This window comes from Pelophylax lessonae (assembly GCF_965119305.1).
Source record: "Pelophylax lessonae genome assembly, chromosome: 4".
NCBI classification, from domain to species: Eukaryota; Metazoa; Chordata; class Amphibia; order Anura; family Ranidae; genus Pelophylax; species Pelophylax lessonae.
This window is the reverse complement of record NC_138771.1, coordinates 603963313-603975224: the sequence shown is the minus strand read 5'-3', so window position 1 is coordinate 603975224 and position 11912 is coordinate 603963313. Positions and strand designations below refer to the sequence as shown.

General features: G+C 47.8%; 1 protein-coding gene across 3 annotated transcripts in view; it reads right to left on the bottom strand.

Annotated features, from left to right (window-relative positions):
* Positions 1-9327: 9327 nt before the first annotated feature.
* The window catches only part of ZNF653 (zinc finger protein 653), a 28877-nt gene continuing 26292 nt past the window's right edge, over positions 9328-11912 (bottom strand). For all 3 annotated transcript variants that reach the window (XM_082255486.1, XM_082255487.1, XM_082255488.1), the window contains exon 9: positions 9328-9713. In XM_082255486.1, coding sequence (XP_082111612.1) covers positions 9536-9713 — 178 coding nt within the window. In that variant the 3' untranslated portion in view covers positions 9328-9535. The remainder of the gene's footprint in view (positions 9714-11912) is intronic.

Sequence of the window (11912 nt, the reverse complement as noted above, 5' to 3'; positions counted from 1 at the left end):
GTTTCCTGGAGGAATTTGTGCCCATATTTTTTTAATGCAAGGGCTAATATAGCACCGTCAATTTATGCAGCACTTTACATATATAATGTACAATCACATCAGTCCTCAAGGAGCTTACAATCTAATGTCCCTAACTCTAACATAGATACACATACTAGGGCTAATTTAGACAGGAGCCAATTAACCTACCAGCATTGCTTTGGAGTGTGGAAGGAATGCCAGAAGAACATTTTTAAGGTTAGGTACTGATGTTGGATGAGAAGACTTGGACTTGCAATCAGTGTTCTCATTCATTGCAAAGCTGTTCAAATAGGGTTGAGATAAGGGATGTGTGCAGGATACTCAAGTTCCTCCATACCAACCCATGTCTTTATGGAGCTCATCCCTTCTCAGAGGAAAGGGATAAAATAACCTCTTACCCTAAAAGCTGGTTTATTGAAACAAGCTGATGCACAGACATTACTAAAGGCCCGTACACACGTACCGATTGTCGGCCGAAACTGTTCGGCCGCCGAACGATCGGCCGATTTTCGGCTCGTTAGTATGATGCTTCCGACAGCCGACAGCGCACTTTCGGCCGAACAGAATCTGTCGTGCAAGCATTAAAATTTTTGTATGCCGACACCAGAACGGCCGATTGTTCGCCAGTCAGTACAGAATTTGGCCGACAGACAGCAGATTTGCAAGACTGGGCATGCTCAGAAAATAAAAAAACACAGGGAAAGTTAACCATCACATGACATCACTTCTGCAGTCGGCGGACAAAATTTGTGTGCAGTCTTTTGCACTTTTCAGCCCGGGGAAAAAAAGACAGCCGATCGGTCGGCCGATGATCGGTACGTGTGTACGAGGCATTACTTAACACGTTTTAATCCTAAACAGAGCCTAAAGGAGAAGTGCAGCCAAAGCTCATTTGGCTGCACTCCTCCTATGAATCACAGGAGTGCAGTTCCTTCTGCAGTCCTGTGACCCATTTTCAGCAGACAGCACAGGGCCGGTCCGGGCTCAGGCAAGATCGCGACTATATGGTTTGGATCCGCACACATGCCTGAACGGGCACCCGGCTCACTCTCTCAGTGAGCCACTGAGAGCCTGAGGCGGCTGCTACTGTCCCCTCCACAGCCCAGTGCTCCAGTGAGCACAGGGAGACAGAACAGAGAGCTGCTGACTGACAGTCACCAGCTCTTTGCTCAGGGAGCCCTGAGAACTGAGCGACTGGCGGTGTTTGAGCACTCGGTTCTCAGTGTTAGAGCTGGCAGGGTCCACTGCTGTATCCACCTAGATAAGTATGATTAAAAAATGATTCCCCATACTTCTCTTGTACCAATAGAGGCAATGATTATGCTCCATTTAAGAGTGAAATGGGTTAGAGTTGGTTGCGCTTGGTGAACTTGTCTGTACATTGGCTTGTTTCAATAAACTGAACTGGCTTTTACAATGAGTGGCCGTTTTCCCTCTTTCTTCTGAGGACTGATATGCTGGCTGATGGAGCGGTTCATGACCATGGGGAGCCGGCTCCTGATGCCAGGTGATTGGTGAGGAGGGGGAAGCCTGCAGCGGAACATTGTTTTCTCAGCATGTATTATTGGGGCTGGCTCTGTGCTAGGCCTGCACGATATTGGAAAATAAATATATTGCGATATTTTTTTTCAACGATATATATTGCGATATTGAGAGACCCGTCAATCCAGGCTAAAGTCAACAATTACCTTACAAGGGACACCTGGGACAGCCACGGTTAATGTTACTGTAGGGATGGGATGAGTTTTGCAGCAGCCCTGATTGTATATATTATATACTGCGCTGGGAGTCTGGGACAGCCAGGGTTAATGTTACTGACACTGTAGGGAAGGATGCTGGGAATGGATGGAAATCATGAAGCAGGCAGCAGCACAGCCTTCTAAATTTTAATTGCAGATACAGGGAAGGCCAGGGTTAATAATGGTACTCAATACTCTCAGTGACAGTGTGGAATTGGATTATTCAGTCTCTCATTCTCGTCGGGACTCACAGTGGTGGTAGGAGCGGTGGACTAGGAGCCGGTAAAAGATCACAGCCGCATACACTGACTCACTCCACTTCCGTACACTGCAGCTCACACATTAAGTCTCCGCCCTCAGCTAGTTTTCTCAATGGCACAGCAAACCAATCACGCTGTATCGGCACAGCAAACCAATCAGGTGTGCAGGCACGCGTGATTGGTTAGCTGTGCAGCTGCTCACCGCTGAAGTGTGGGACGGCTGTGAGTCCTCCTTCGAGTCCCGACTTCTCCCTGCCTATGCAAAATATCGTGACCTCGGTGATATGAATATCGCCCACGTCCGCAGAACGATAGTCGATATCATATAGACTATCGTTCAGCCCTACTCTGTGCACAGACATGCTGGAACAGAAAATGGTCTTCCCCAAACTGTAGGCAAGAAGCACACAATTACCTAGACTGTCTTGCTATGCATTAACATTACCCTTCATTAAAAAACACCTAAACTCAATCATAATGGGAGGTATCAACATACATTTGGCCATAGAGTGTACTAGGAAACTTAGACTGAGCCTGCATGCATTGGAATAGTACAGACAAGTTCCTTTATAAAGGCTTTTACATAAATAAAAATTTGAAGCACAGCAGTTGCAATTTATATGTAGTGTTACCAATAAGGCCCTGTTCACATTTGTGCTGTTTTTGGGTTATCGAGGAAAGGCCCCCCCTCCCCTCTTCCTTGGAAGTCTTTCAACAAGATTTTGGAGTGTTCCACAACAAAGGGGGGGGGGGGGGGGGAGTAAAGGGTCACCAATTAGTAAATTGGACCTACATTGACAAAAATGCATCAAATAAAACCTGAAGACAATTTAAAAACATTAACAACTCATGTGTTACCAAATATAAATACTATTAATGACCTAATGACAGATCTGTCTTTGGACAAGTCATTAATAGTATTTTAATTTGGAAACATATGAGTTGTTAAATGGTCTTCAGGTTTTATTTGATGCCTTTTTGTCAATGTAGGTCCAATCTACTGATTGGTGACCCTTTACTCCCCTCTGCCAGAGATCCGGCTGTGGACTGATCCCTTAGCGCACTGATGTGCATGGCCCTGGTTGACAGACTCCCTCCTATCATTATTCTGACTTTTCTAGCCCCAACATCCTGTACAACCAATAGGTATGGAGCTTTTATGGGAGCTTTTGCATGGCCGATTGGTGTAGTTTTCTGTGTTTGAAATTTCTATACACTGTACCAATGTATATATATATTAATTAACTGTGAACAAGTGCTTGACTGTATCCTTGTCTATCCAATAGTAAAATTCTTCACGCGTTTCCCTGGAGAAGCCGAAACAGCGAAACTGGTCGGAAATAATAAATGATATTACTTCCATATACAGTAAAACCTTGGTTTGAGAGTAACTTGGTTTGAGAGCGCTTTGCAAGACAAGCAAATTTTTTAAATAAATTTTGACTTGATATACAAGCGATGTCTTGATATACAAGTAGCGTCATGTATAAAAAATAAAAGAGGAGCCTCTAAAGTGTAGCAATATGGTTACATTTAATGAAGGTTCAATATTTAGCAACTCACATGGTTGATGATTAAAACAGGCACATCTAAGTATGCAGGCATCTGGGGTAAAGCTGTCCACATAGACCGTCCTCTGCACAGCCATCGTCATCATCCCTTCCTTGCTGCACTCCATGAGTGATTCAAAGCCTCACTTTCAGATCACTCTACTGCAGGCTATTCTTCCCGGTCACGATTGCAGACTTACAGTGGTGAGAGCCGGTGGTTCAGAAGATGGTCTACGTGGACAGCTTTACCCCGGATGCCTGCACACTTAGGTGTGCCTATTTTAATCATCAACCATGTGAGTTGCTAAATGTTGAACCTTCATTAAATGTAACCATATTGCTACACTTAGAGGCGCCTTTCATCTCATTCTGTAGCTCTGCTAGATTTTGCTTCTAATCCCCTTGGGAAGGCTGCATATTGTGGATGGACATTTTATGGTTACACAACCTATCACATTGCTATAATCTTTGTATATAGACTATAAACTGAAGGACTTGTGGAACGAATCATCTGAGTTTCCATCATTTCTTATGGGGAAATTTGCTTTGATATAAGAGTGCTTTGGATTACAAGCATGTTTCCAGAACGAATTATGCCCGCAATCCAAGGTTTTACTTAATTGAGAATTGGCTAATATATGGGTATATATCTGGATTTTTGTCTTACCGTAAAATCTTTTTCTCTGAGGTTCACTGACGGACACAGCTCCATGTCTTCTAGACCATTGGGCTTTATGCTGCTCTCTCTAAGCGGACTAGGCGGAAACCTTTTTGGTTAAGCCCCCTGAGGCAGTCCCACGGGGTTTACCATCACTTCCTGCTATAGGACTTCAGTTTGTAACAAGCAGTGTCAGAAGAATACATAACAACCCAACAGAGGGGCAGTGCTGTGTCCATCAGTGAACCCCAGAGAAAAGGATTTTATGGTAAGACAAAAATCCAGTTTTCTCTTTCGTTCACTGACGGACACAGCTCCATGTCTTCTAGACCATTGGGATGTCCCAAAGCAGTATCAATATGAGGGGTGGGAAAAACACAGCAATACGTATAATTTCCAACAAGGCTAAACATAGCTAACCAGGTAACAGGAGCTCAACTAGTAACAACTGGAGCTCACCACCAGGAAAAAAAAAATGACACCCTCAAGAAGCGGAAGCCTCTGCAACCGCAGCCTGCAAAACTTTGCGGCCAAACGCTGCATCCAAAGATGCAAGTACACCCACTATCTAAAACTTTGTGAATGTGTGTACAGACGACCACGTAACCGCCTTGCACACGTAAACCACTGATGCCGGATGACAGAAGGCCCAGGAGGCACAAAGCGCCCTCGTAGAAGGTGCTTTTACAGGGAAAGGAGGAACCTGACCCTTAAGCGAATAGACCTGCACCACCCTCTGCCTGATCCACTTGGAAATGGTCACAGCAGATGCAGCCTGCCCGTTACGAGGTCCATCCATAAGAACAAAGAATCAGATTTTTTAATTGGTTTAGTCATCGCCAGGTACACCAGAATCGCCCTGACCACATCCAAGGAATGTAAAGCAATTTGCTTAGGATGTTTCGGCTTAGGACATAAGGACAATATCACAATATCTTCATTCAAATGAAACCCCGAGACAACCTTAGGAAGGAACGCCTGACAGGGTCGTAACACCACTTTGTACTTATGAATCACCGGGTACGGTGACCATCAGGATAACGCAGCCAACTCCGACACCCTACGTGCGGAAGTAATGGCAACTAGAAAGGCCACCTTCTGCGACAGAGTGAGCACAGGAAGTCCTCAAATATTTTCAAAGGGAGGCTTTTGAAGCACCGACAGTACCAAATTGAGATCCCACAGAGGCACCAGGGATCTCACTGGCAAAGCCAAATGGCGAACTCCCTGCACAAAAGTATGAGCCAAGGACTTCGCTGCCAACGGCCTTTGGGAAAATAAAAGCGGAAATCTGGCCGTTGATGGTGGCCAGAGCCAAACGTTGATCCACACCTAGTTGTAGAAACTCCAACAGGCGAGACACAGAAAAGGAACAGGGAGAAGGGAGAAGGGAGAAGGGAGAACCCCCCCCCCCCCCCCGAGACTCACACCAAGTAATGTATGCCTTCCAAGCTCGATAAAACCTTCCTGGAAGTAGATATCCTAGCTTTCAATAGCGTAGGAATCACCGACTCCAACAGCCCTCTATCCTTCAAAAACAACTGGAATCCCTTCTACCTCGATTCTGCGTAGCAGTCTTGACAGAAGTTGTATTGGAGGAAAGGCATAAATCAGACGATACTGACCCCCAAGGGGCCACCAGGGCGTCTGCGGCGGCGGCCAGAGGATCCCGAGACCTTGACACAAACCTCTGCGCCTTCCTGTTGAGACGGGAGGCCAGCAGGTCCACATCGGGGGTCCCCCATCGAAGGCACAGCTGATGAAAAACCTCAGGGGGAAGAGACCATTCTCCCGGATCCAATGTCTGCCGACTGAGATAGTCTGCTTGCAAATTCTCTACCCCTGGAATGTGCACAGCAGAGGGCCGAAACATATAGTTCTGCCCACTTCAAGATACCGCCCACTTCCCGGGCGGCCAAGGCACTCTTTGTGCCCCCTTGATGATTGACATATACCACAGCCGTAGCATTGTCCGATTCCATCTGCACAGGGCGTCCCTGCAGACGATCTGTCCATTGAGACAGAAAATCTGATCGACTGAATCTCCTGGATGTTGATCAGCAGCCTGGACTCTTCTCGAGTCCAAACAACATCTTGGGCCAAGTACACTCCCAAGACACCTCCACATCCAGACAGACTGGCAACCGTGGTGATCGGTGAGGGGCAGGGGAGTAGAGCCACCATAGCAGAGACTCCCTCGAACTCCGACTCAACAGAATCAAATTGTCCAAAGACAGTGGATCCTTGTTCCATTTGGACAGAATCTCCCTTTGCAGAGGTCTAGCATGGAACTGCGCGAAAGGGAACAGCCTCGAAAGTGGAAATCGTCAGACCCAGAACTTGCATGCAAGTCCTGAGCGACGACCGACAGTTGGACAACAGGAGCCTAACCGCATCCTGTAGCTTCAGAAGTTTCGCCTGAGGAAGAAACACCCGGGCTGACGCTGAGTCCAGCGTCAGACCCAAGTAATCCAGCTTGGTGGATGGAGTCAGTTCCGATTTCTGAAAATTTTGCGTCCATCCGAACTCCTGTAGAGTTTGCACAGTAATGTCCAAGTCGGCATCTCAAGCAAAGGAAGACTGCACGCAGAAGCAGATCGTCCAGGTATCCTACTACCACGATCCACTTCGGTCGTAGCAAGGCCAGAACTGGGGACAAAACCTTTGTGAAAACCCGAGGAGCTGAGGCGAGACCAAAAGGTAAAGCCAAGACTTGATAGTGCTCCTTGCCCATGGCAAGAATCGCCACGGTCACAGATACCCTGGCAGCAAAGGGGGCCGCATCACAAATGTATTGTAACGCCTGGATCAACTGATACGCCAGCTCTGGAGGGTGTTGATTCCATTCCAGATCCTGACGTAAAATCTTTGCCTATTCCGTTAAGGTCTGAGCAAACACTGGTCTCAAAATTGAACCAGCCACGGTGAAAAGATAAGGTACCAGAGCCTCATGTCTGGTCAGTTACCGGAGCCACGGGATGCTTAAAGGATGGAGAATCCTCCACTGGCAAAAGTGTGGCCTTATTTAGCCTGGAAACCTGAGAGTCCACCGACGGTGGAACCGTCAAGTTTCTTCAGAAGAGGCTCCTCAAAGGGATATCTCCTAGCGAAGCGCTTAGGTATTCCAACCATGCGTTCCAGGGAAACCCACTGATTAGTGACAATCTCGTCAAAATAGGCAGGAAAGGGGAACACCTTAGTTACCCTGGAAGATTTTCAGGTGCCAAACTTCCCCGGCATTGCCGACTCAGCGTCCGCTAAGTCTTCCCACTTTAAAGTTTCCCGCACTGACACAATTAGGGCCTCCACCAGCGCTTTTTCATGCGTGGCTGCGGAGGAGGAGGACTCCTTACTAATAGAGCATTCAGCGTGTGTGGACGCAGACCCAATAGGCTGACTCTTATCCGCGGTGGCCAAATCCACCTCAGAGTCTGAGGAGGCAGAGGATACAGGTGAAGGTGGGGCGCTTCTTGCTAGGCCTCCTTTGCAGGGCCATATCTACTTTGGATACAAGTGACTGCAGGGCTTGCCTCATGGCTGCCAGGGCAGACTGAGACCCAGAGGGTCCCGCAGCTTCCAGAAGTGGGTCAGGTGATCATACACGCTCCAGAGACTCTACTGCCAAAGGGTTAAGTGGAGCCGCGCTGTGCACAAACGAAAAAAAAACGGAGACCCCACCCCTGCGCGCACCGCTGGAGCACCACAAGAATCAGTGGCGCTGTATATAGCAGAGGAAAGTTTGTATACACCCAGAGACTTACCACCCAGAGCTGAAGAGCGGTAGAGACAGTCTGCCACACTGCAACGTAAAAAAGAAGAGCAAGCGCCGACATTGACACTAGAAGCCCCCGCAGCACATCACCGCACTCAAGACTACAAGAAAATGGCCGCCATTATTCTCTATGGGGAAACCAAAAACATGGCCGCTTAACTACACAAACATGGCCGCCGAAGCTGGGCATACAGAATCCACGGCAAAATGGCGTTGACACGCGGCGTTGCACAGGACCCAGGACCCCAGGGAAAAAGGTCAGACACCAGGAGGGGACTCCCCCCGCAGCACCCAGGTACAGGCACCCCCAAAAGGAGGGCCGACAGCAGCACCCACAAACCACTCTCCGGCCCAACACCAGACAAGCCCCCCTACCCAAATGCACCCGTGCCTTAAGAAGGGCTAAGGGGGGGGACAGGGGGCAGGTGAGGGCAACCTACGCAGGGGGAACCCCGCTGTGGAGATGGGGGGGGGGGGTCGGGAAACATGAGGGGGAGGGGAGGACACAGGAAGATGCCTACCATCTCCAGGGAGGGCTCGCGACCACCCCAGCAATCCCGTATAAAAGGAGACACTACTCACCACGGCACCAGGAGGTACGCTGCGACTAATTGTGACTGCTGTCGTAATCAGGGCTATGCAACCTCGCGAGGGGTTTTACTCACTGGCAAGCACTCGTCCAGTGGGGCTATGTCGCGGTCAACCTAGCGCGGAGCTAATAATTGGGTCGTGTTCGCAGGGCAGACTGGGAAGACCATAAGGATCTAGGATATCCAGTGCGTCGCCCAGTCTGTCTGTTGATTGTGATTCACACAGGAACAAGTTAATTGTAGTTCACACAGGAACAAAAACAATAAAGAAAAAGCAAAAAATTCTATTTAAAAAAGAAAAATGCCAGGACCACAGATCCCAGCAGAGAGCCAGGTCCTTACTCCTGACTAGGCAGAAAAAAACTGAAGTCCTATAGCAGGAAGTGATGGTATACCCTCTGGGACTACCTCAGGGGCGTAACCAAAAAGGTTTACACCTAGTCCTACTCCTAGAGAGAGCAGCATAAAACCCATAGCTCTAGAAGACACGGAGCTGTGTCCGTCAGTGAACGAAAGAGAAAAAGGTTATATATATCTATCATACATATCTCTTTTCTACAAATAAATGCTCATATTTTTACTATAACAACTTGTGGTATTACGTGTTAAAGCACCTTGAAAGTCCCACACCCCTTCGACTTATAGATTATCTGGGATGTTGGAGCTAGCTATGCTTGCCTGATTTCGGTTATGTCCACAACATCTACAATTTATAATTCAGAGATGTGAACAGGGCCTTTATATACAATTGCTCTTTAGAGAGAGATTAGTTCCTTTATTATAGAAGAGTCTTTGCTGGTTGCTGTGTCTCCTGGCAATCACCAATGGATCTCTCCATACTACCCCCTACCAGCATAGAGCACACTGATTTGACAACGTACCCTCTACTCTCTCCTTAGTGTGACATGAATGTGTATCAGTCAGCTGACCCCCCCTTGTGCCATGTCACGTGACCTCTCCTTCTGGATGGCTCTTTAGTTTGTGGAATTTGACACTTTCACGTTTCTCAAAAAGCTTGCCGCAATGCTCGCAGGAGAAGCTGTACTGGATCTCCGAGCCGTGCTTCTTCATATGCCAGTTCAGAGAGGCACGCTGCCGACACTGGTACCCGCAAACTTCACACCTGTAGGGAAAATATGCCATTAATGTATGGTTGGAAGGACCATATTCATACCTTACAACAACAACACCTGCATAAAAACCAACAGATGTATAAAAATGTTATCTAAGGGCCCCTTTGGTTCTGGCCATTAAATGGTGAATCACACAAATATCAACTTTTTGAAGGCAAAACTACCTTATTAAAGGTCCTAGTATCTTACTCTTATGAGACCCAGTAGCTGGGCTTGAGAGACAACCTGGAAAATATTAAAACATCCTTTCCATTGATTTTAAAGCCAAACTTTGGGCAACTAAAAAAATGAATCCTTCCAGTGGGGTTGGGCCTGCGTTGCAAGGACTAATTGTTTGTTTTGGTCTAGAGCAGCGGTCTCCAAATTGCAGCCCTCTGCTTGCTTTTATCCGGCTCTTCGGGCACTATTGTCATCCACTGATACCAACAATGGGACATAATTCCTCCCAATGACACCAAAAGATGAGGCACAAGTCCTCCCAATGACACCAAAAGATGGGGCACAAGTCCTCCCAATGACACCAAAAGATGGGGCACAAGTCCTCCCAATGACACCAAAAGATGGGGCACAAGTCCTCCCAATGACACCAAAAGATGGGGGACAAGTCCTCCCAATGACACCAAAAGATGGGGGACACGTCCTCCCAATGACACCAAAAGATGGGGGACACGTCCTCCCAATGACACCAAAAGATGGGGGGACACGTCCTCCCAATGACACCAAAAGATGGGGGGACACGTCCTCCCAATGACACCAAAAGATGGGGGACACGTCCTCCCAATGACACCAAAAGATGGGGCACAAGTCCTCCCAATGACACCAAAAGATGGGGGACACGTCCTCCCAATGACACCAAAAGATGGGGCACAAGTCCTCCCAATGACACCAAAAGATGGGGCCACTATTCCTCCCAATGATACCAAAGATGGGGCACGATTCGTCCCAATGATACCAAAGATGGGCCACTATTCCTCCCAACGACACTAAAGATGGGGCACTAATCCTCCCACTGACACCAATGATGTGGCACAATTTTTCCCCACTGACAATGATGGGGCACTATTCCTCCCACTGATACCAAAGATGGGGCATTGTTTATTCCCACTGAAGGCAGGACCTTTTCTACTCCTAATAGCCACAGTCTGACCCCCTTTAAGTCTGAAGGACAGTAAACTTGCCCTTTGTTTAGAAAGTTTGGAGACCCCTGATCTAGGACAACAAAAGAAGATTTTCTTACCTGATCCTCTGCTCCTTCCCACAGCTAGACTGGTCCCTGCAGCATCTTCTCCCCCATAAATGGAGAGAGAAGAGCAGCGCCATCTCAGCGTAGCAACAAGACACCTTTATTGCACATATAAAAGAGCAATTCACAAGATGGAGAGATGAAAGGGCGTGAGTGTAGAGCCGATTAAGTCGTCTGCACTGGTGGCTCTCAGCGCTTCCAGTGTATACGGGTACACTTTGATGTGGGGGTGAAGTCACTTCCAGGTCCGAGGTTAGGGGACGGGGTGCGTGTTCAGAACCTGCATGCTCCTTCAGGCAGAATGGAAGCACTGGAAGCCACCAGCGCCGCCAGCTTCATTGGCTTTTCACTCACAGTGGCATGGACCCTGGCTCCGCAAGCTGATGATCACCTGTTATACAAAGCGCTTTCATCTCTCCATCTTGTGAGTTGCTCTCTTATATGTGCAATAAAAGGTGTTTTGTTGCTACACTTCGATGGCGCTGCTATTCTCTCTCTCTCCATTTTTGTCTCCAAAGTTCCTTCTAGCTCATTTTAGAGCTGGCAGCCGCTGAGGTCAACGCCACCCTTGGATTCACCGATTACTTATTATTGAACTTTATCCATCCAGCATCTATCCAGTACTAATACACCTATGCAGGTCTCCATAAGAGTTGTCCCAACCTATCTCTAGCGCACCAATAACGGGTTTATCTTCTCCCCCATAATACAGCAGTCTAGGGCCTTGACGTCATCAAGACGAAAGCAGGGTCCATAGCTGTGCAATAGACGTGATGACCCTGATGGACAGTCCAACATCAGAGCTTGAGGGAGTACCATCTGTTGGGGGAGCAGAGGAGCAGGCAAGTAAAACAGTTTCTCCTCTCCCCTAGACAAAATGAACAATTACCCTAGCAGCACAGGCGCAGCCCCACTGCTAAGGATAATATAACATTTTCTAGAAGTT